The sequence below is a fragment of the Phyllopteryx taeniolatus genome, chromosome 5 (genome assembly GCF_024500385.1).
Source record: "Phyllopteryx taeniolatus isolate TA_2022b chromosome 5, UOR_Ptae_1.2, whole genome shotgun sequence".
NCBI classification, from domain to species: Eukaryota; Metazoa; Chordata; class Actinopteri; order Syngnathiformes; family Syngnathidae; genus Phyllopteryx; species Phyllopteryx taeniolatus.
In genome coordinates this window covers 17,117,403-17,138,915 of record NC_084506.1, presented here as the reverse complement: position 1 = coordinate 17,138,915, position 21,513 = coordinate 17,117,403, and the positions used below count along the sequence as shown (strand labels likewise).

Sequence of the window (21,513 nt, the reverse complement as noted above, 5' to 3'; positions counted from 1 at the left end):
CCCTATTTTTGTGACACTGGCTTTATTGAATCAAGTTAGGATTTGTTGAAATCCCAAGCGATTGCACTGCAAGTTAACAAACCCTTCCATGTCATTTGACCATTGATAACAGTGGAAATGGCTTGCATGATGATTTTAGCCTTCTTCTTTACCTTGCGCCATAAATAGAACGTGTGAAGTTTCAGTGGAAAAGAAGATGTTCCGTGAGCTATATTGCAACACTAGCCATAATGCACACTTCAACAGGTATGTTGATTCAAAAATACACGTGGCGGAAACTCAGACATAGTTGACACGTTCATTGAGGGATCTAATTGATTTTTCTGTTGCTTGGATTAATGGTACAGACGTGCTCTTAACGCTGAAATGGATAGCGCTGACGTTAGCTAGCAGGCTTGCCATTGTGTTTTGATAAATTACTCAATGACAAGCCAACCAAACATTTTGTACATACCTGTGATAAAATATTTTTTCTTAGGTTGTCCCTTTTGAAGTGGCTACTCCGCCTCTAGGCAGTGGCTACTCCGCCTGTAGGCAGTTTTGCACAACTATTTACGACATACCCTCCTTTTATCCTCCTCATCCACAGGCTCCGCTGGAATAATTTAGATTTTTTTTAGATTAAAAAAAAAACACAAAAAAAACAACCTAATAAACTTGGGAGCACATCTGGCGGCTATACTACAAAGACAACAAGTTTAGTCACTGTTTTCAGTTCAGGTCAGCGGTAATCACTCGCGTTCTGCCACCCGAATGTACACTGGTGCCGATTGTTTCAAATCAAAATTGTTCATTGTGTTCTGGTGTAAAACCATTGAGATATCTGTAAGCATTTTTTTTGTTACCAATCCCACTTTGAAAAGAAATGTAATAGTCGAAAAAAAACATGTTTTTATAGGCTTCTGATTTCAAAACTGGTTATTCATCAATGTGTTGTGTATACTGTATGTAATTACAGTATATGAGGTTATCTTTCATTTATATGGGCTCACAGTTGTAGCGGCCCTCCGAGGGAAGTCATAACTACGATGTGGCCTGTGACAAAAATGAGTTTGACACCCCTGATCTAAGGCATCGAAGTATGTCCATCCATCTATCTGTTTTCTACCATCATGGGTGAACCGGTAGCTCACACATAGGCAGAAAAACACTGACACTCACATTCACAGCCATGGACAATTAGGTTTGTTTTTGGACTGTGGGAGGAAACCAAAGAAATCGTGAACATTTTTTTAGAATAAATACATGCAAGAACAGGGAGAATGCAAAGACCAATTGAAAGTCAACAGTCAAAATTCAAACCCAGGACTTTTGACTGTGAGGTGGATGTGGAAAGGACAAAGGTTAAGTACTTGGTCCAAGAAATTTTTAACGATTGACCAGCGTTTGATTCTCGATCATTGCACTTTTACATTTGAGTCTGCTTCGAGCTGCCCAATTTCCAGAAAACTCAGTGGAAAGGGGTGAGAGCGTGGCCCGTGGAAGAAACCATTAACTCTACCATTCTTCTCACTTTTATCATAGCATTTAGACCATTTTTTATTTCCTGCAAATGAAATGAAAATACCGGTACCTGTATTTGTATCTGTGACTTATATCTTCAGTAGTTTATAGACTTAAACAAAAATGCTGAGTTTCACTCAAACATACCTGAAAATAGCAAAACCAGAGAAACTGAAACTTTGCAGTGATCCCTTAATTTGTGTGTGTGTGTGTGTGTGTGTGTGTGGGGGGGGGGGTTTGGCTTTCTGCTGGGCCCAGTTTTCAAACACCTTTTACAGATTGTTTTTTTTTTTTTTTTTTTTTTTACAAAAATACCACCTCTTTGGACAGTTCCACAATCAGTCCTATGTCTTTTCTTTGGTTTGGACAAAACTGAAAAGTCCAAGGCCGTGTCTATGCAAACATGAGTTGGTCTTAAAAACATTGTTCTACGAGTTTTGGCCCTTTATCAACATCCTAAAAGTGTTTTGGTACCATGAAAACAGGATAGACAGTTTGTGTCTTTATTTCAACTTCAAATGTCTCATGAAGTTGCACTCTCACTTTAAATATACTTGGAAAAAATGTTCGCATACTGTACATATAGCGTAAATATAGAACTTATCTCTCACTATGTTGGAGCATCAGAATGTGCTCCCTTCCTTGCGTTTTCAGGCCTCTCATTGGCTAAATAGCACTTGACAGCCTGCAGATGTGTTCTTGACAGATAGTCACAAAGCAGATTTTTTTTTAGTCCCAGAGTTTAGAAGAATACATTTTACAAACAATTTTCAGTGCAAAGACGTTCAATTGAAATGCCGCTGTCTATCACACTTACACAACCACTTCGCTGATTGGCCATCCATCAGGCACAGAACAGATGCCTCAATTTGTCATTTAAACTAAACAGTTTGTTTATCTGTGTCTAATCCTCTCTGGTTTATTGCGACAGCGCGCCTGATATCATAGCCCTTGTTCAATGTAACCGACTCAACTTTCAAACACCACGACGCAAAGCAGAACATGGAAAATAAATAAAAAGTCAAGTGGGGGAATGGATACTCTTGCCAACATGCCATTGGACATTGTAATCATTGTGTGTGGGTGTGAATGAATGAATGAATGAATGTGCTCTGAATGTCATCATCACCTTTGTAATGAGTTTGACATAAGAAGACTGAGAAGAATACTCTCAATGACTCCAAGCGGAAGCGGCGTGCTTGCTACGTCGCCGTTATTTGTTTGGCTTGACTTTGTTCCCGCGGTCAGTGAGAGGCTAATTATCTTACAAGAGAGGGAAGGTGTGTGAAATCAAGGAGATGTAGCAGCGAAGGGCTGAAGGGGGAGGACAAGGGTATGCTCGAGGTTCATGAAGCACTTCATTGTTTGTCAGGTTAATTCGTGGTTCAGATGGCTGTCAAATGAGCCGGAACGCAGGTTTGATCAACCCGGCTGGTGTGTAATTAAATGTGGTAATTCAATACATTCAACAGATGCAATCTGTAGCTGGAATATATCACTTCCTCGTTGAAGTGGGAAACAATTGCTCTTACGGAGGGTGGCAGTTGGAGTGGTGGATATGGAATTTCCCATAGCATAGAACTAATGATTGAGCAGTAATGTGAAATGTATCGCTTGAATAACACTTGTTGCTGAAACTTAGCTCTGGCAACAATAAAGTTGAGGAGGCAATGACTGTTAAGAATACAGCTTCCACATATAACAATAAACATCAGAAGTCAGACTGTATGTTGATCCAGACTGCTTCAAACCATGTTGATTACTGCAGTATGTTGCTCATTTTTAGTACATCACTTAATTCAATCACATGAGTAATCATGAATGAATGATTTACCCTCCTTCTCTACTTTTATGCTCACCGTTGAACTAGTGCCCTGTAAGTCATGCAATTAGCAAATGTCCATCTTTCAGGGAAATTTCAGTTCATCACTGCAAATATCTTTATTATTCTTTTAACATATAAATCAGTTTGCGGGCCAGAACAAGCCTGAAAAAAAACTTAACCAAATTTTATATGTATCCTTGTGAAATGTATTTACTGTATTTTTGGAGTCCCCAACACATCACCCAATTATTCTCTTTTAAAAGTGCCGTTTTTTTACGCTTTACCCCGCTAACTACCTGGTACTCTGGAGTTGTGTAAAGAAATGTCCCTGCACCTACTGTGTATGGCAAAAGAAAGCAAAGTATTTCCACCCAAAAATTTTTTTACACACATTTCATTTCAAGCCTTAATTTAATTCTGGAAAGAACACTCAGGGCAAGTCCTTATTTTCAATGATGTGAAGAGGACATGGTACAAAAAAAAGAAACAACGGCGCAAACATTCAAAAGCAAGCTACTGTAGTACTTGATCTTATTATTGAAATGGGGCACGATAACAACTGTGTGAATGAGTGACTTCAATAAAGTGCTGAAGCCTTTCAAGATTTATAAAGATGAGCCAATGCATATCTTGCTGTACAGATAAAAGTGCCCATCCCAGTTTCTGATAAAAAGTGCAGTGATGGGTGGAGTAGCTGAATCTAAGTGGAGAGTGAAAAGCAGTCCAGTGCTTTTAGTGTGAAGACAGAGGCATGTCTACAGATAACGTGACCATAATCTAAAACTCATCGAAAGACTGCTTCGACTAGCTGGTTCCTACACTGTAGGGGTAAATTAGTTTTGTACTGGTACTGTATAAATATCAATGTTTTAGTCTGTTCTTTACATGTGAGAGTGAATTTTAATTGTAAGTTTTTGGTTCCACCCGATTCCCAGATATTCTGTGACTTTCTATACGGTTACTCAATCATCGATTAATCATGCCCATCCCTACTTCAGAGAATCACAAAAACAGTTTTTTCCACATCACCCCATGTTCACGGAATTGTCCTTGGCCCTTTCGTGATAAAAAGCCTGCGAGTGTTCCCATGGCTGCCAATTCATACATCTCACTCATCCCTGAGTGTGAACTAATGTTCATGTCCCGGAGGCCTCTTTAAGTCCCATACAGGACAAGGGCCATTTTTTAACAGGGCATAAAGGACGAACTGACAGAGTCATCGGTGAGCGCTTGGAACCTTTGCCAAGTATCATTAGGCCAAGGATTAAATCTGGGTGAAAAGAAGATGTAGGAGGAGACAGCGGAGTGTAACTTATTTTGTGTGGCTGACCTCTGTTGTGAGCAAACAGGTTTAAAGGCAACACAAAAGGGAAGAGCTGCGAGGTAGGACGGTTGAGGAGAGAGGGCGACATGCCTGCAGGGCTCCATGGTGAAGCCGCTCAATGGTCACAAACAAAAGTGTGTGTACATATCCTGCACTGGACTTAGAATAGACTCCCACACATACACGTACACACTCTTATGATTGCTCCTCCCTGGCTTCATCCTATGCACTGGTCTCTCTCCAGGGCAGCACAGAGGGGAAAGCAGACCCGTCCACGCGCCATGACGAAAGAAGGCTCTAGTCATCCAAGTCCAAATGCAGATGGGAATCGGCGCTGCATGTCTGGCAGCAATTATGGCAGGAAAGACAGCAGGATTAGAGCGCTATCCCATTCAGGAGTCCCATTAGTGGGATTGATGTTCTTGGCCATCATCCCGTTTGGAGTGAGCATCAAACAAAGTGTCCCTCGCGTCAAACTGAGCCAGAGAGGTAAGGGTTGTCACACTGTTGATTTGTATGATGATTTCGGGTGTTGATCTTCTGTGGCCACTATTTACAACCTTTCAGTGCTTACCGCAATGTATGATTAACCTTCCCCTATTATTATTACATTAATTTATTTTTTGGCCTTCTCATTTCCGATTGTATGTTCTAAGCGACTACAGATGCTGCATGACGGAGAAACTAAAATGCCCTTTTTCTGTAGGATTGACAGAATAGTAGGCTGTATGCATCTCCCTCTCTGTATGAAAAAGGAATTAAACTACAAAAAATTGTTGAATGCATTGTTGAATTGTATTTTCTAATCGCGTGGTGTCTTGTGATACAAGTGCTCGCAGAAATTCAAGATACGAGTGCTGTGAAGTCAGTGAACTCAACTCACTTCACAACAAGCAGCAGTTTGGCAGATTCTGAACAATTCTTCCAAAAACATACATCAAACTGTTTATTTACTGTCAAACTAAATATAAAACAAAGACAATTACACGTTGGGTGTTTAAAAATACCACACAACTTTGCCTTCCGCTGGCCTAATGTGAAAAGACAATGCAAAATGCCATAGACCAGGGATGTCAAACTCATTTTCACCAAGGGCCATATTGGCATTATCGATGCCGTTGAAGGGCCAGTTAGAAGAAATAAATAAAAAAAATTAGAAAGACTAAAAATAGAAATAAATTCAACTATGCTCCTCAACATATTGTTAAATAACTATTTATTATTACTTACTGCCCTGGTATTATAACATGAATCCTAAGAAACTCGCGTTGTTCATCAATCAACCATCAAACTATTTAAGTAAATTAAGAAGAATACCTCCAAACCCAAGTTATGACTATGCTTGACAATTTTGCACTACTCAGAACATTGGTGACAGAGTTAGCCTTTTAGAAATACAAATCGGTCTGGTATGAAGAGCAAAGGAAATACCACCTGCTAATGAGAAATGTGCGAATAGTGAATACTGTAAAAACGTGTCTGCATGAATACAGAGGCCCGTGGAAACAGCAAAAGAAAAATATTCATTCGTTTTCCAATCTATGTTGAAAAAGCGTTCTATCTGAATACATTTTTCGCTTCCATGACATTTTGGGATCATTTGTAGACGCTTCTCGAGTCACTTATAAAACCCCTGGTTTACACTGATGCGGGTACACTACCACCTAATGGTAAGATACCATCACTGGCGGCAATTTGTAAGGCAACGATGTATTATGGGAAATGTAGTTGATGGTGAATATACGTGTAAACTGCTCAATTGATTTATTTTAAGACCTTTCAAGATCCCGCGGGCCACATAAAATGACATGGCGGGCCACATTTGGCCCGCGGGCCATGAGTTTGACATTTTCCATCGACGGGCTAACAAATTACATTGACTGTATTGTACTGCCCCCTGGTGACCAAATCGCACGAAAAAAGACATTACAATTTTTTTTTTTTGGGGGGGGGAGGGGGAGGCTGGAACAGATTAATGGCATTTACAATAATTTCAATGGTGAAAGATGATTTGACAGGTCCCATTAAACGTATCTCAAGACACGACTGTATTTGTTATTTTATTATTTACAATGAATCATTAAACCCATTATCTAACAAGACAAAGTAAATGCAAAATAAATAAAAATGAATATATTTTAATTAACAAATTTTAGGTAAAAAAGCTAAATGAATGCAATGAATGATTTTTTTTTTTGATCGTGTAAATGCTTCGTGGGCTAGATTGAAGAACGGAGCTGGCTGTTTGTGGCCCAGGGGCCTTACGTTGCCCACTTTTGGTCTAAACTAATATAGCTCTTAAGGCTAACTTGGACTTTTTTGTAATTTATCGTGGGTGAAAAATGTACAAGTATGTTTCCGAGCTGTAAAAGTCACCACCTCTAACATCGGAGGAAGGAATAATGGTGCTAACCTCACCAATATAGTACTGGCCTTGTCTAAAGTTGCTTCAGTGGCTGGTTTCCAAGATACTTTGTTTGCTTTCCTATAATTTGTCACTTGACAGTACTGAGACCATATTCTGTAGTGAAATGTGGAGCAGTGCTATTTGTCAGCAAGTCCAATTTCCTGGTTTAAAGCAGTCTGGTTTGGTCTGTTGAGTGAATATCAGCCATTTTCTGCTGCTGTGTTCTCCATGGGTATTAGCTTTGAGCCACCAGGGTAAAGCCAAATGATGGCTTGCCTTATTATTCATTTCAGACTGAAGCACAAGCGTTACTTCAAAGTCTTTTTATCGCTCACGCTATGTATCACCGACAGAAACCACACAAGTTACCTTCAGTCCCGCTCATAAAACAGAATCCCCACAGCAACCTGAAAGTAAACCGAGGCTGACCCAATGCACAGAGCTCTCCCCTGGTCAAAGGCTTCCAAAAGCCTACGTGGCTGCAAATAGATCCATATTTATGTCCTGAGTGTCTACCATAAATAAAATGCAAGTAGCTGTGGGAATTATGATTGCGCTGTGTAGTGTTTACTCAGCAGTTAAGGTAGTCTTTAAAACCGCAGTAGATCTTTCATGTTTCTCTTCCCAAGCCATTATGACAGAATCAGAATCTGAATGTTCACTCTTCAGTATTTTGGCATCCTTTTTCTCTGTTTTCCATGTGCTCAGCTGTTTTTGTACTCAGGGGAATACCCTTTTAGACCACAGAGTTTGCGACAGTAGAAAGAACTTCCATGTTTGGTTATCTCTGTCAGACAGTGGACACATCTTCGTCTCATCGCTGCACATTCTTCAAACATCACATTGGAGCTAACGTCCCATGAAAACTCTCCTTCACTGAAGGAAAGTGATCAAAGCAGCAGAATCGTCCCTGGTTCACGGACCTCAAACAACGGCAGAGTCACGGGTGACCTTTTCCAGTCATCTTCATGGTTAATTGCAGGTGCACATTGCTCACAAAATTAGCTGACTATCAACCTTAAAAATGTTGTGCTCCATACTTACTTCTGAGTAGCTTGATGTTACAAGGGATCCTTGGTTTATGACGTACGACATTTTCAAGGTTAAGAACAGAGTGCAATGCACTAGTTTACGCAGTGGTGTAAGAATACGTCGTCAAGAAGGCAGGCTCTGTTATTGCTGTATTTACTGCTACTCATTTGATTGTTGTATATATAACATAAATATCTACTTTTATATTTACTTTACTTGGGTAACCTGGCCTTTGCGGATGGGAGCAAGCCAGACCGACTAATTGCAGGTCCCAAACACGGATCAATAAGGAAAGTCGGAGCCGGGAAGGGCATCTGTCCGTAAAACCTATGCCAAACTTGTATGGAGACAAGCCTTAATCAAACTGAGGGAGGAAGAAGTACACACAATGAATGCCTTTACCAGGAACTTTGGTAGAATGCTCATCCCCCAAAAAAAGAAAAAGAAAAAAGAAAAAATGGGGGAAAACTTGGGAAACAGAAGATTATGACTTCACTAGGGAAGCACAGTGAGCTAGTGGGTAGCATGTCTGTCTCCAAGAACTGAGTTTCTGGGTCTAACACTCACCTCAGTTAATAGTTTGCATGTTTTCCTCGTGCTTGCGAGTCAATGTAAGAAAGTTACGCACTGAGACAACGTTGTTGGGATTCAAATTAAATGCTATGCCTGGTACAAATGCTTAGTTGGCTGACTTTAATAACAACAGCAGATGGGTGTACAAAAAACATTTGGTTTATCAACACTGTCTACGCCAGTTTGCTGATGTCTTACTTAAGGTGTGTGTGAATGCCTTGCAAGTGGAGCCAAATGAAAAGTTGCTGGCTGCTGAAGGAGGTTGTCATTCCTTTGGGAAAGGTGTGCAACACGGTCCTAAGGAGGCAGGCTGTTTTAAAAGGACTCGCTGTGCTGCATGTTTACAGAACAGATTAGCACTCGCCGATGGTGTGAGCGGGCCTAATCTCCCTCCTTTGCCAGGAGTGTGAGGTGTGTGGGGGTGACAGATATGAACAAGTGGCGCTGCTTTTGTGAATGTGTGGTTGTGTGTGCGAGGGTTTATGCTTAGGAGGAGGTATTAAGATGGATTGTGAGGACTGGATGAGACAGAGAAGTTCAAATATTGAAGGTTAGTAACCTCTCCAATCCTTCACACCAAGAGGGTAATCACAGTGTCAATCCTTTCAGAGTGACTCCCACAGGACTCCCCACACAGTGAGCCAAAGTTTATCCAAGGCACGGTTCTGCACTGATGCACTGGAAGATGAGAGTTTTCCTCAGACTGCCATAAAGGACACTGCACTGAGAGCATAGTCAGCATTCATCTCCATGGTAACCTGAATAAACCTGTCATAGAGCATCCTTCCATTTGTTCATCATCATCTTGCCCTTGATTCACTTCATTTGTAATTTCTTGAACAGATTGTCTGTAAAAACCTTTAGGGACGTCTGGAGGAAAAAGCATTACTTTCGAAAGTGAGGTACACCCACACCCATTTCAGACAAGGACACATGATGCCACGGGGCATTCAGACTGCTGTAAAATAAAAAAAATTAAATTATACAAAAAAGTAGTAGAAAAGACAGATGGAAGAATATCTGGTAATTTCATTGTGCTGGTAGTCAGTTCTCTGTCATTTTTATTGTGGTGAATTACTTGTGAGACAGGTTATACAAACTTTAAACACAAGCAGTTGGTCCTCCATTTATGTCCTTCAACAGCACTGTCTTTAGGTCGCTTCTTAAATGGCTATCATTCATTTGCATGTCGCAGAGTCTGTGGTACAACCCATGACACACAAGGTTTTGCCATTGGAAATATTGAAGTTTTTATTATTGTTTTATTGCATTTTTGTATTTTATTGTAAGTTGTATTTCATTGTTTTACTATTATTATTTTATCACTTAGTATAATCTTTCATAGACATCTGGTAATCAATTCTTTGCCGATTTGAATTGTAAGAGAGGAAAAATAAAATAATTGGCCCAATTGTCGGTAAATGTCTACCGCTTTAGTCAGGTTGAGGAATAGATCAGCAGCTACTGTACTCTTCATTGTCACCATTCTACTGGTCTCCTTTGTAAAATCCTTAAGGAAAACTTATATCCACAATTTCACTGATTCTAAAAAGACTTTCTAAGGCAAGTTAAGCATTAGATCATTGGGTATATGTCCCATGTCAGCAATCTATAGTCTCAATGAACAACTGCCTCAAACTTTATTTTCCATTGTTAAAGCCAGATAGTATTTTGCTTGTTGTCGAAAGCTACTTTCACACTGCCCATCAAAGTTATCCTTGGATTTCCCAGCTTTGGAGGCTTAACGTAGGTGCAACAACAAGGTATATGGAAGGCAAAAAGTGGAAACCTGCGCATGAACTTTTTAAACAAGTTAACAAATTAAACTTGTCAATCGAAGTACAACTTTATATGAAGCTCTGTTTCAGACAAAAAGTACAGTTTCGTTTAATTGCGGTGGAATAATGCCTACAGAAGGGAGCTTAGACTGTTAATTGGTCAACAAAGAACTGTTATTTAGACACAACAATGGGAATGGGATGAGGAAAAACACAAAACCATCATCTATCCATCCATCCATCTGCTTCCGCTTATCTGAGGTCAGGTCATGGGGGCAACATAAAACCTGACCTTTTCTTCTCGAAGGTTTGATTGACGTCTTGTAATACAGTAAATGGATGCATTCCAAGAAGAATGGAAAATTCTTGAAGTCCTAACATTACTTTCTTTTGTTTACCATGTCGATATCGTACTTTCTACGTAGCTTCTGACATGCCTCCCGACACACGCCACTGTGGAGACACAATCCAGATCAGTTCACTCGTCTTACGGACATCGACAGGTGTTCCTTGGCAGGGATCTACTGGTCTAATTTGTCAAAATTCTTCCTTTCACAGCTCATCAGGGCAAGATTTTGATGGATAATGAATGATATCTGATACAAGATGGTCAAGATAGCTGGAGTTACTTTAGCCTCTTATCAGTTTACGGTACAGATGGCTTGAGATGACGCATTTGCTTTTCTTCGCTCAATCTGCACACTGGGAATGTAAATCCTTGACTTGAGAGATGTCTTCATGGTCAATGAACAGGCTGTGAAAATACCCTGATACAGATATCCATAAACACACCCACAGGCATAGCAGACTCTTTGCTGTTGTATCTTTTTTTTTCGATCCGGTTTCTCAGTGACGGTCTTGAACCACATAGGATTAGACCGTTTCACTTCAAGCCAAGACACGTTTCTCTCGAGAAGAGGAAATCCAGTGCTTGTTTTGGGGATTTTGCTCCGCTGAGAAAGAATCCAAGCAATATCCTGCTGAAATATTTGTGTAGAGACTTCACGTCCACATTTTTCCACACAACGTGGAACGAATCTGTCATTTGTCTGTGTTTTTGCCATTTCTCTCAAGCAGAGCTGCTGCAAGCAGGCAGCGTTTCCTTGTTTTTGGGTCCCTCCGATGGCCTCCTGTCCCACTCCCTGCTGCTGGATGAGGAGAGGGGTCATCTTCTGCTGGGAGCCAGGGATCACATCTACCTGCTTGACCCCGACAACCTGGCCATAGGTCCCAGAAAGGTACACAACAGTAGGGGAATGTGAATATGAATGAGTGCCAATGTGGTAGCAAAGATGATTCTCTCAGCAATATTTAACATTACAAGCTATGCAGGCCGTTTGCCAGGGTTGACAGTTTGTTTGGGCCGATGCATAAGTGTTTGGAGTAGCTGTAAGAACTTCTACACCCACTCAAAGAAGGTCTATCCATCCACTTTCGATAGCACTTGGCCTCATTACGGTCGCAGGTGAGCTAACTTTGGGCGAGTGGCGGGGTGAACACTAGTCTGGTCACCAGTCAATCATATGGTACATATGAACAAACAACCATGTGCACTCACACATATGGACAATTTAGAGTCTTCAATGGGACCCTAACATGCATGTTTTGGGGATTGCTAAAAAGAAGGTCCTACAGAAGATGCAGGACAGAACGAAACGATCCATCCATCCATCCATCCATCCATTTTCGTTACCGCTTCTCTTCACTAGGGTCGCAGGCTGCTGGAGCCTATCCCAGCCATCTTCGGGTGGGAGGCGGGGTACACCCTGAACCAGTCGCCAGCCAATCGCAGGGCACATCGAAACAAACAACCATTCGCACTCACATTCACACCTATGGGCAATTTAGAGTCTTCAATCAACCTACCACACATGTTTTTGGAATGTGGGAGGAAACCGGAGTGCCCGGAGAAAACCCACCCAGGTACGGGGAGAACATGCAACATGCAGGTGGGGCCGGGATTTGAACCCCGGTCCTCAGAACTGTGAGGTAGACGTGCTAACCAGTCGTCCACCGTGCCGGCCGAAACGATCCATGTCCATTTAATTTACACTTTATTGTGCAAGTTTTGACCCAACATAAACATGATAAACAAGTTAAACAGCGTAAATAGTAAAAATGTAAAAGATTTTAGTGCCAGTATTATCAGCAAATTTCGTGTTGTGGGTGTCGTAGGCAAAATTGCAGCTCATTGGGTTTGTCTTCCTGAAATGTCAGCCAGGTGAAATCGCACAGCCACTCATCCCAAAAAATAGTATTTCGATATTTCTGACGTATTATCAGGATTTTTCTCCTCTGGCACACTAATTTTACTGGGGAGACAAAAAAATAAATAAAGCACCGACAGTCCTGTACGCCATTGTTCATTGTTTGCAAGAGTTATGTGAAACAGGTAGATTTGCGCGATTAAGAACTGCCTCTTCACACATCAGCCAATCACAGTGGTCATTTGCCCACTGCGCGTACACACATTGACCCGCCCTCTTCTTTAGCGTTTGCCGCCTTTCTTTTTTTTTTTTCGAGCAAACCAGCTCGTTTATTATCGGTAACAACTGTGCTGAAGTGTAGAGCAGAAGAGCAGAGGAAATTTACTGGTCGCACACTGTCTCAAATTTTAGTGGGGCAAGTCTGGAACCATGAATACTGGAATCATCCAATTCTCCGAAATGCAAAACCCTTGCTTGTGGTCACTGTCAAGGTCTTAATAACATCTGTCTATGACAAGCACGCATGATTAAGGACAGCAAGTTAACGTCTCATGTCCTGACATTTAAACCCTAACATGTTATGTTACGTTTGGACTGATTGATTCCTGCTTTCTGTTCCAGTGTATACAGTACATGGCTACACTGAAATGTGCTCAGTATTGTTTCAACAGCTTACTGAAAGTGACTGTCGGCTATGGGTTATTATATGTAAACACAAAATCATATACATTCAATAAATACCCATTTGACAACCACTTCTACACAAACACACACATGCATTCTCCATATGTTTCAGTGTTAATGCCGCCCAGGTTGACCTGCGAGTGGAGCGGCCGTGTGTTTATTTGATTCTTATCTGGTTGTTTTAACTCTTCGTCCTGCTCCCCAAGTGTTGCCTCTCTGGTCACTGATACCGATGCTGGGGAGATTAGCACTACAAGGAACATATTCGGGCCCTTTAGGGACCACTCTGTCTCTCTGTAAATTGAGACCTACCGAAAAGATGTTAAAGCACATTGTGAGCATTCCAGGTGTTTCCATCTTCTTTTTCAGAGGTGTGTGGTTCTAAAGCTGTTATAAGATTCTCATGTGATGGAGTAAAGCAAGGGTATTGATCTTGGTTCCTATTAGATTCTTTGACGGGCTTACGCCTCTTTTCTGTATGAATTCCTCGCCGGCATTTTGACTCATGAGATGTTTTAACATTGAAGGAGGTATGTTTGCATGCCTGTACGAGCCCGATGAAAACGTTTGGCGATAGCTCCCCTTGGTAGGCTTCAGGGGGGAGGCAACACGCTAAGCACATAAGCCTGTTATAACACATGTGTGAACACAGCGAGGTGCGCCGAAGGGAAAGCGTATGTTGTGCGACGTCTGATTTATTGCAACCGCACACGGAGGTGATAGCTTACCACGCTAGAGTAAAAGCGCAAAATTCCACTCATGTTGTGCCACGACAGGAGGCAGAAAGTCATCTTTTATTATGACAAGATTTATCCCGTGATAATACAGTTATGATCTAAAAACATTGTTGTTGTTTTTAAACACATTAAATAGGGTTGAAATATGAAGTAAGACTTGCCAGTGATGTGAATATTTTGAATTCAATAGTAAGTAGGAAAATGCAACAACAAAAAGACAGTCCGCTAGTAGGCAGGTCACTTTTTTTTTTTTTGGTCTAAATTCTGCCTGTTGGCTTTTGCCCTTGAACTCATCATATGCTAAAGTAGCTTTGTTGTCCCTCACCAGATTCACTGGCCTGCACCTCGAGACCGAGTGGAAGTATGCAAACTGGCAGGCAAAAATTCAAATGTAAGTCAATCCAGGATTTCTTGCTTATTTCAAAATATCTCACTGATCTGTGCATTACTGAGAATGTTTTTCTGCCCCGTCCCGGCAGGAGTGTGCCAACTTCGTGAGGGTGCTCCACAACTACAACTTGACGCATGTCTACGCCTGTGGGACAGGAGCCTTCAACCCCAGCTGTGCCTTTGTTGAAATCACTGGCTCCAGACAGGTAAAAAATAATGCAGGGAATACCTGCAAAGTTCAGAAATGTGTGTTGGGTAGCTTATTTCTCTGTAAGAATGCTTCTTGCCAATTAAATTTATACTTCTGTGTGGATCGTGCATTTATGGTCAAGCAGCTCATCCTGCTCTTTGTATTGACTCTTGTTTATTGCTTCTTTGGTACAGTGGTTGATTAAAAAAAAAAGCAAGAAACAATCTATTTTCTATACCGCTTATCCTCATTAGGGGCGCAGGTGAGCAACAGGCCATCTCAGCTGATTTTGGGTGAGAAGCGAGGTACAACTTGGGCTGTTTGCCAGTCAATTGCAGGGAATATTTTGACAAATCAACTGTATGGACAATTTAGAGTTTTTTATTAAACTAAGAAGGGTGCTTTTAGGATGAGGGAGGAAACTGGGACTCTGAAAAAAAAAAAATACCCAAGCATAAGGGGATGATGCAAACTTTTCACAGCGATGTTGCACCGTGATGAAATTTTGAAAATTTACAATCAGGAGTAATTGCAAGTCAGCCAATGTGGTTATGTTGGTCACTCTAGCATGATCAGCATACCCAAGTTGATGTTGAAGTGTTGACTAGGACTGAGGTCAGATGACTCCATTTTTCAACGCCCACATTCTGGAGGTAGTCTCTGATAATGTCATCTTGGTGGATGGAGTTCTAGAGCCAAGACTGCGGCGATATGGAGTTGCCACGGGTTAAAAAAAATCTCATCTCAATATTTTAAGATTGCCTCTGGAGATGCCGCCTCACATCATCAGGCCGCCTCCATGGAAACATGTTGCTCTATTGGTGGCACCATCAGCAAAGCCATCTCCCTAATTTCTTAAATTCTGAACCTACCATCCGACTTGCATGGCTAGAATCTGGACTCATCGCTGAAGACCTGATTGAAATAAAAAAAATAAATAAAAAAAATAAGAGTCCATGGCATCCATCCATCCATCCATTCATTATCTGAGCCACTTATCCTCACAAGGGTCGCAGAAGTGCTGGAGCCTATCCCAGCTATCATCGGGCAGGAGGCGGGGTACACCCTGAACTGGTTGCCAGCCAATCGCAGGAGTCCATGGCAGAGTATTGTAAAAATGTGTGAACAGTTAACACTTCAACATGGAGCTCAATCATAAAAGTCAGAAACAGTAAACACGATTTTTACGAATAGATTACAAGGGAGAAACAATCTATTAAACAAAAATCTCCAACCTTTTTGTTTTATGTTCCAACTAATTCTGCTTTGTCTGTCAGGATGGAGTGTTCAAGCTGCTGTCTGCTACAGTGGAGTCTGGCAGATTAAAATGTCCTTATGATCCATTGCAGACATTCACATCAGTCCTCACAGGTTTGATGAGCCACGACATGACACTCTCGCTGGGGTTGCAGAGGGGTGGAAAATTTTAAATACATTTCCAGAAAGTTCCTAGTAAATTTGCATAAGAATTTAAGGTGGGGAATTTGTGGAACATTCCAAATAGGAAATTTGCCATGGGGAATTAATGGAAATTGAGGGTAGTTTAATGGAGGGGTATCATATTCAAGCATGAATATCAACATTTGGTTTTGTCATAAACATATCTCTGATTGAGCTGTTGCTGTATTTGATCCAGACCAGTTTCTCTATGCTGGCACTGCTTCGGACTTCTTGGGCAAAGACATGACGTTCACACGCTCCCTCGGCCCGCCACCTGACCAGCACTACATTCGCACAGACATCTCCGAATACTACTGGATCAATGGTATACACACATTGCATTGAAAACTTATTGCATTTCACTCCCCAAAACTTCCAATACAAAGAGCCTCTCTGTGCCTGCGGGATGGTTATTGGCATTCCAGCGCAGAGGACACAGCCCGCTTATTCATTAGCGTGACTTTTTTTTTTTATATGAGCTTCATAACGGAGCATGGCCATCACACCCATTGAGGAATTAACAGTTTGCAACAAAGTTCACGCTGTTAACCGCACACACAGTCAAACACTGACCTGTTCTCACGATAGTCATCCATCCACTTTCTATGCCTCATTGGTGTCCTGGGTGAGATACACCCTGGACTGGTCGCCAGCCATTCACAGAGCACACACAATACAATAGACGCACAACCAAAAACACTCATATTCACACCGTTGGACAATTTCGAGTCTTCATTGTACCCAACATGCATGTTTTTGGAATTAAGTAGAAAATCATACAAAGGTAAGCACTTCAGGGGGTCTTCAGTTTACAAGGATTCCAACATAAAAGGTTTTGAGGCTACGTATGGCCACAGCGACGTACTTTGTTGAGAACATGAAGGCATGCTCAGTGACCAAAGTAATGACTGTTTTGTCATGTTATGTTTCATTTGCTATATATATCATTTTACTACTCCGTTAGCATAGGTTAATTATAGAATGTTACATCATCGCCATAGTAACTGAACTCCAACTTAAACCGAGGACCACCTTTAATGTATATTACATTACCACTAGACAATTTTTCGATGGCCATCACTGCATTGTTACTTAGCTCCATGCACACCCAGAAACTCCTGCGTCAACATAAATAAAATGTCAAGTGTAACCTACTGCTCCAAACTCTAGATATTGCTGTTGAAACACGGTATTTGGAATTGGAAAATTCATTTTATTGACAGTGCATTCGATTTTGGACAAAAGCCAACTAAATTCTCATGAGAGTCGACTTCACACGTTGGGCGTAAACTGTGATGTCTGAATTGTCTTCTCTGGTGCACTACGTTTCCACTTTCAAGTGTGTTCCAGCCATTGATGACTTGTCGTGCATCAGCATTTGTCATCCCTATCTAAATCCTTACACATGGCCTCCACATTTCACGACCGCTGAACTGTTTGTACCAACGATAGCTCTCTGGCTTTCGCTCTGTCTGACTGGTATAGATCGTATATACTGTATACTGTACATGTACAGTATCTAGACAGTGTGCGGTGACAAGGCCACAGAGTGCTCATCATTCGGTGATGACTTTCTTTTCCTGTGTGCCAGCAGAACATCTTCTAACCGCAGAACTAACAATAACCTTCTGTTGTTGAGCACCATAGAGCTATACGTTAAGCTGTTCCAGTTGGGTTGTGACTCCAAGGTTGTTGGCTCAGCTTGCAGCGGTTGAGCTAATGTTGACGTAACGTCACTGCGACACTTTGGACTAGCCTCCCCCAAGATCCCCAAGCCTGGTAGTTGGTAGCATACGATTCCTAACATTGGAATATTCTCTTGCCAGTCCAATTAGGAGTCATTTCCAATTCACTTGTCATTTAACATTTGAAGTACAGTAGTCCCATGGAAGTCTGCAGGTTACTAATCATGAATTCACGTATTAATTTTTTCCCCCTGTGAAAACTATCCCCAGTTAGTCAATGAAAAACTCAAAGCACTGTTTTTGAGCTCTTTGTGAAACACAAGAGACCATCGAAGCCCTGTCTAGATAGGAATATCGTACAATGGAATGGTATCAATACAGTATGTTCTCTCGATGATGATAGTAAACAGTTTTGGGACCACAGATTGTGGTATATTTATGGTTTAAACTACTAATACAGACAGCAATAAAAAAAATTGTAGGCAGGGTGTCAACTATTCACGTTTTTTTGCTATTTGTGGCAGGGCTCAGTCCCTATTTTGGTTTATTTTACAGCTAACTAGTCTGCATTGGCAGTTTTGATCCTAAGTGTTCCAATTATAGGATTATATCCATGTTACACTGGAGTCAGACAGGTTGAAAATCATTGCCAAGTAAACACAATGCACATAAATAGACAGGTAATTACCTTTTTTAAAAGTAGTAAGCAGAATGACAAGGTGATGATGGATAATAGTGGGATATAGAGTCAATGATAGGCTACATGCTAGCTATACCGCAAAGCTATTACCCAAGCTTTTACTCAAAAGAGCCTTTTCTTGTCTCTGTGTCTTAAGAGGCCAAGTTCATATCGGCACAGCCCATCGCGGACACCTACAATCCGGACGACGACAAAATCTACTTTTTCTTCCGGGAGGTATCGTGGGAAGGCAACGACAAGAGTATAGTATCCCGCGTGGCTCGCGTTTGCAAGGTGAGTGAGACTCGATGAGAACGGAGGAGGATGGTCAATGCTAGAGAAGTGTAGACATGGCGAAAGAAAAGTCCTCTCACACATGAAGAGAAGGAGCCATAACTCTTGGTGTTATCTGATAGGATAAGGATCTCTGTGTCATCCACTTTAGATGTGCTTTAACTCCCATACAAGGAGGCCTTTTCTCAAGGCGTTCTTGTTTTGCAGACCTATGAAAGAGAGGCTTGGTGCTCCTGTCAGGGGCAGTAAATCATGTTTTTGACCCTCGATGTGTGCTGCGGGCACTTACAAAAGCAAACAGGGTGCAGTAACTGAGATCCTGTACATTTGTTAATTGTTGATTGAGACGTTTGTTGTTATGGCACATTCATACCTTGATTTACAAGTGCCTCAAGTTGTTTATTGGTCAAATTTTTGCTTTGTGTTTCAAGCAAAAATTTGACTCGTGATTCAACTTTAGACACTTTATAGATGGTGACAGCGAACTTCACAACATCCGGCCACAATCATTTATGAAAATGAAAGCACATCTAACTGTTGTGTTTGGTGCTCGCATTTCCCGTGTTTTTAGGGATTTTGCCAAATTTCTTTTTTCTAACCGTGAGTCCCTAGAATGTGAGTACTGAAAAAAGAAAACGGTGAATGGCATCCATTGAATTTAAGCTTGAAATCATGAAATCAGGAATTCCATCCAGGCTTTAGCGCCAGCCAAGGGCTTTAAAATAATTTCTAAAATGACGATGGATAATCTGCTTGAAGTGAGGGGTGGCGGAAAAAAAACAAAACTAGACGAAGTTCAGTGTAAGTTTTATGAAAACAAGTATCAATTTATTTCTATACATTCTATGTTTGTATTTAGATTTCAAAACAGCTTACAAAAAATGTTAGTGTTTATAAGGGAGCTGGCGTTTCCATTTTGTTAATAGGTAAAGTTGAATTGATATATGAGTGATTTGACTTGCGAGCATTGTTCCGTGACAAATTAAAATTGTAAATCAAGACACCACTAGATATCTATCCATTACCACACTATCACCACTGTATTGGAACATTTTATTTTTCATATGTAGCCACTGTTTGCTCAAGCAATAGGAGCATAATGGATTTCACTTGAGTGTGGTTTAATTCGGTTCTAATTATTTTGCAAGCTGAATTGGATGTGGTAGAAAGTAACAAAACAGAAAGTAAACAACAGTTTTGGAGGCAATCTCTCCTAGGCGGAACCTTCACGTAAGGGAAAAATCTCAGCTTGTAAAGTCTATTTATTATTTTTGTTTTACGGCGAATTGTGATGATTCGCCACAAAGATTTTAACAATTGAGTGTCATCGATTGCTCTAACATACGAGATTAAAATTAAACGTAGCAATTGGACAAAATCTCTTGAACTAAACTTGGGAATGGTCAAAATAACCACTTGAAATCAAAACGGCAGACTTCCTGTGTCTTTTCCTAACCTTTTTGTGCATCTTGTTATGATAGACATCCTAACCAAATTTCAGGATGCTAAGGGAAACTGGCTTAATTTTCCAAAAGGTCCATAAGCCTCTCTACCACTGAATTCAGTTTTTGCGTATGGGAAAGACCTCAGAACATCGCTTTAATTGTCCCAAAAAGATAATAGCAATGAATAAAAAAGGCATCACTATTTTGCAACATTGTACTCACACTGTACCTACTACACAGATTGACTTTAAGCAAATTGAGTGACGTTCTACAAGGGGGGTTAAATTAGCATGATCATCCTGCAACTTTTGTGCATGCACTCTTAATGTTGTCTAGCTTTTCTGGAATATTTTGACTGATGATGACTGATAATTGCTAATTGTCTAACATTTTCCCATATCAGTCATCAATTTCTTTACCCTCGAGGGATTGCAGTTTGACATTTTAACTTTGCCTCCTATTAAACTGATCGTTTACAGCAAAGTTGACTTAGGATGGGAGTACAGACAGATTCACAGCTGATTACATTCATTTAAAACCGTTGGTGTGTGCTGGACCCGTGCCAAATGGGAGCAGCCCACCTAGCCGGTTAGCTATTAGCGCTCGAGAGTCTATTGCTACATTCTTTTAGCGAGTTCTTGCCAGCTGTATTTATGACTTGAGATAAAGCTGCGAGCCAGATGGGAAGGCGGTTCGTCTGGATTACAGATGAAACTAAAATTCATTGCATGCACCTAATTTTGCGGTGGACAAAATACTGTTCCCAATCTACGTTATGTTATCAATTGTTTTATTAGGTCTAACAATATATAGCACTTCCTTGTTTCATCCTCATCTCCTTGATGCCATTAAATGAAAAAGGATGTAATAGTAGTAGTAGTACAACAAACACAGCTCGTAAGTAGCATTCAGAACATTTAATTAGTGTGTAAAAAGGCTGCACCGGGGTTTGTCCAGCTGTCTTACAGCACTTTTGTTGTAGTGATGACAGTGGTTGTGTTTCAGAATGACGTGGGTGGCCTGAGGAGTCTGACCAACAAATGGACCACCTTCCTCAAAGCCAGACTTGTGTGCTCCATTCCTGGACCCGACGGCGTGAACACACACTTTGATGAGCTACGTATGTCCCTCAAATTGACTGATTTGTTGAAAAAGATATGATAATGATGATGATTTAGCATCGCTCATTTGTCTTCGAAATCTGCTTCCGATTGGGGCTCATTTGGGCGAACTCCCTAACAGGGGTGTCAAACTCATTTTTGACTCGGGCTGCATTGTAGTTATGATTTTCCTCAGAGGGCCGTTAGAACAGTGAAATGT

At 41.0% G+C, this 21,513-nt stretch overlaps 1 protein-coding gene across 8 annotated transcripts in view; it reads left to right on the top strand.

The window, feature by feature from the left end:
- Nucleotides 1-21,513, top strand: part of sema3d (sema domain, immunoglobulin domain (Ig), short basic domain, secreted, (semaphorin) 3D) — an 81,779-nt gene that overhangs the window by 9,383 nt on the left and 50,883 nt on the right. For 4 of the 8 annotated variants that reach the window (XR_009788507.1, XR_009788506.1, XM_061773234.1 and 1 more), the window contains exons 1-9: nt 4,182-4,786; nt 4,897-5,141; nt 11,517-11,680; nt 14,399-14,461; nt 14,550-14,666; nt 15,928-16,021; nt 16,287-16,415; nt 18,612-18,748; nt 21,199-21,313. Coding sequence is in view for 3 of the 8 variants with exons in the window: in XM_061773234.1 (XP_061629218.1) it covers nt 4,755-4,786; nt 4,897-5,141; nt 11,517-11,680; nt 14,399-14,461; nt 14,550-14,666; nt 15,928-16,021; nt 16,287-16,415; nt 18,612-18,748; nt 21,199-21,313 (1,096 nt within the window). In the remaining 5 variants the exon portion in view is untranslated. Of the gene's footprint in view, nt 1-4,181; nt 4,787-4,896; nt 5,142-11,516; nt 11,681-14,398; nt 14,462-14,549; nt 14,667-15,927; nt 16,022-16,286; nt 16,416-18,611; nt 18,749-21,198; nt 21,314-21,513 lie in introns of those variants that run through there. The other 4 variants (XR_009788505.1, XM_061773233.1, XR_009788508.1 and 1 more) reach the window with 3 other exon arrangements.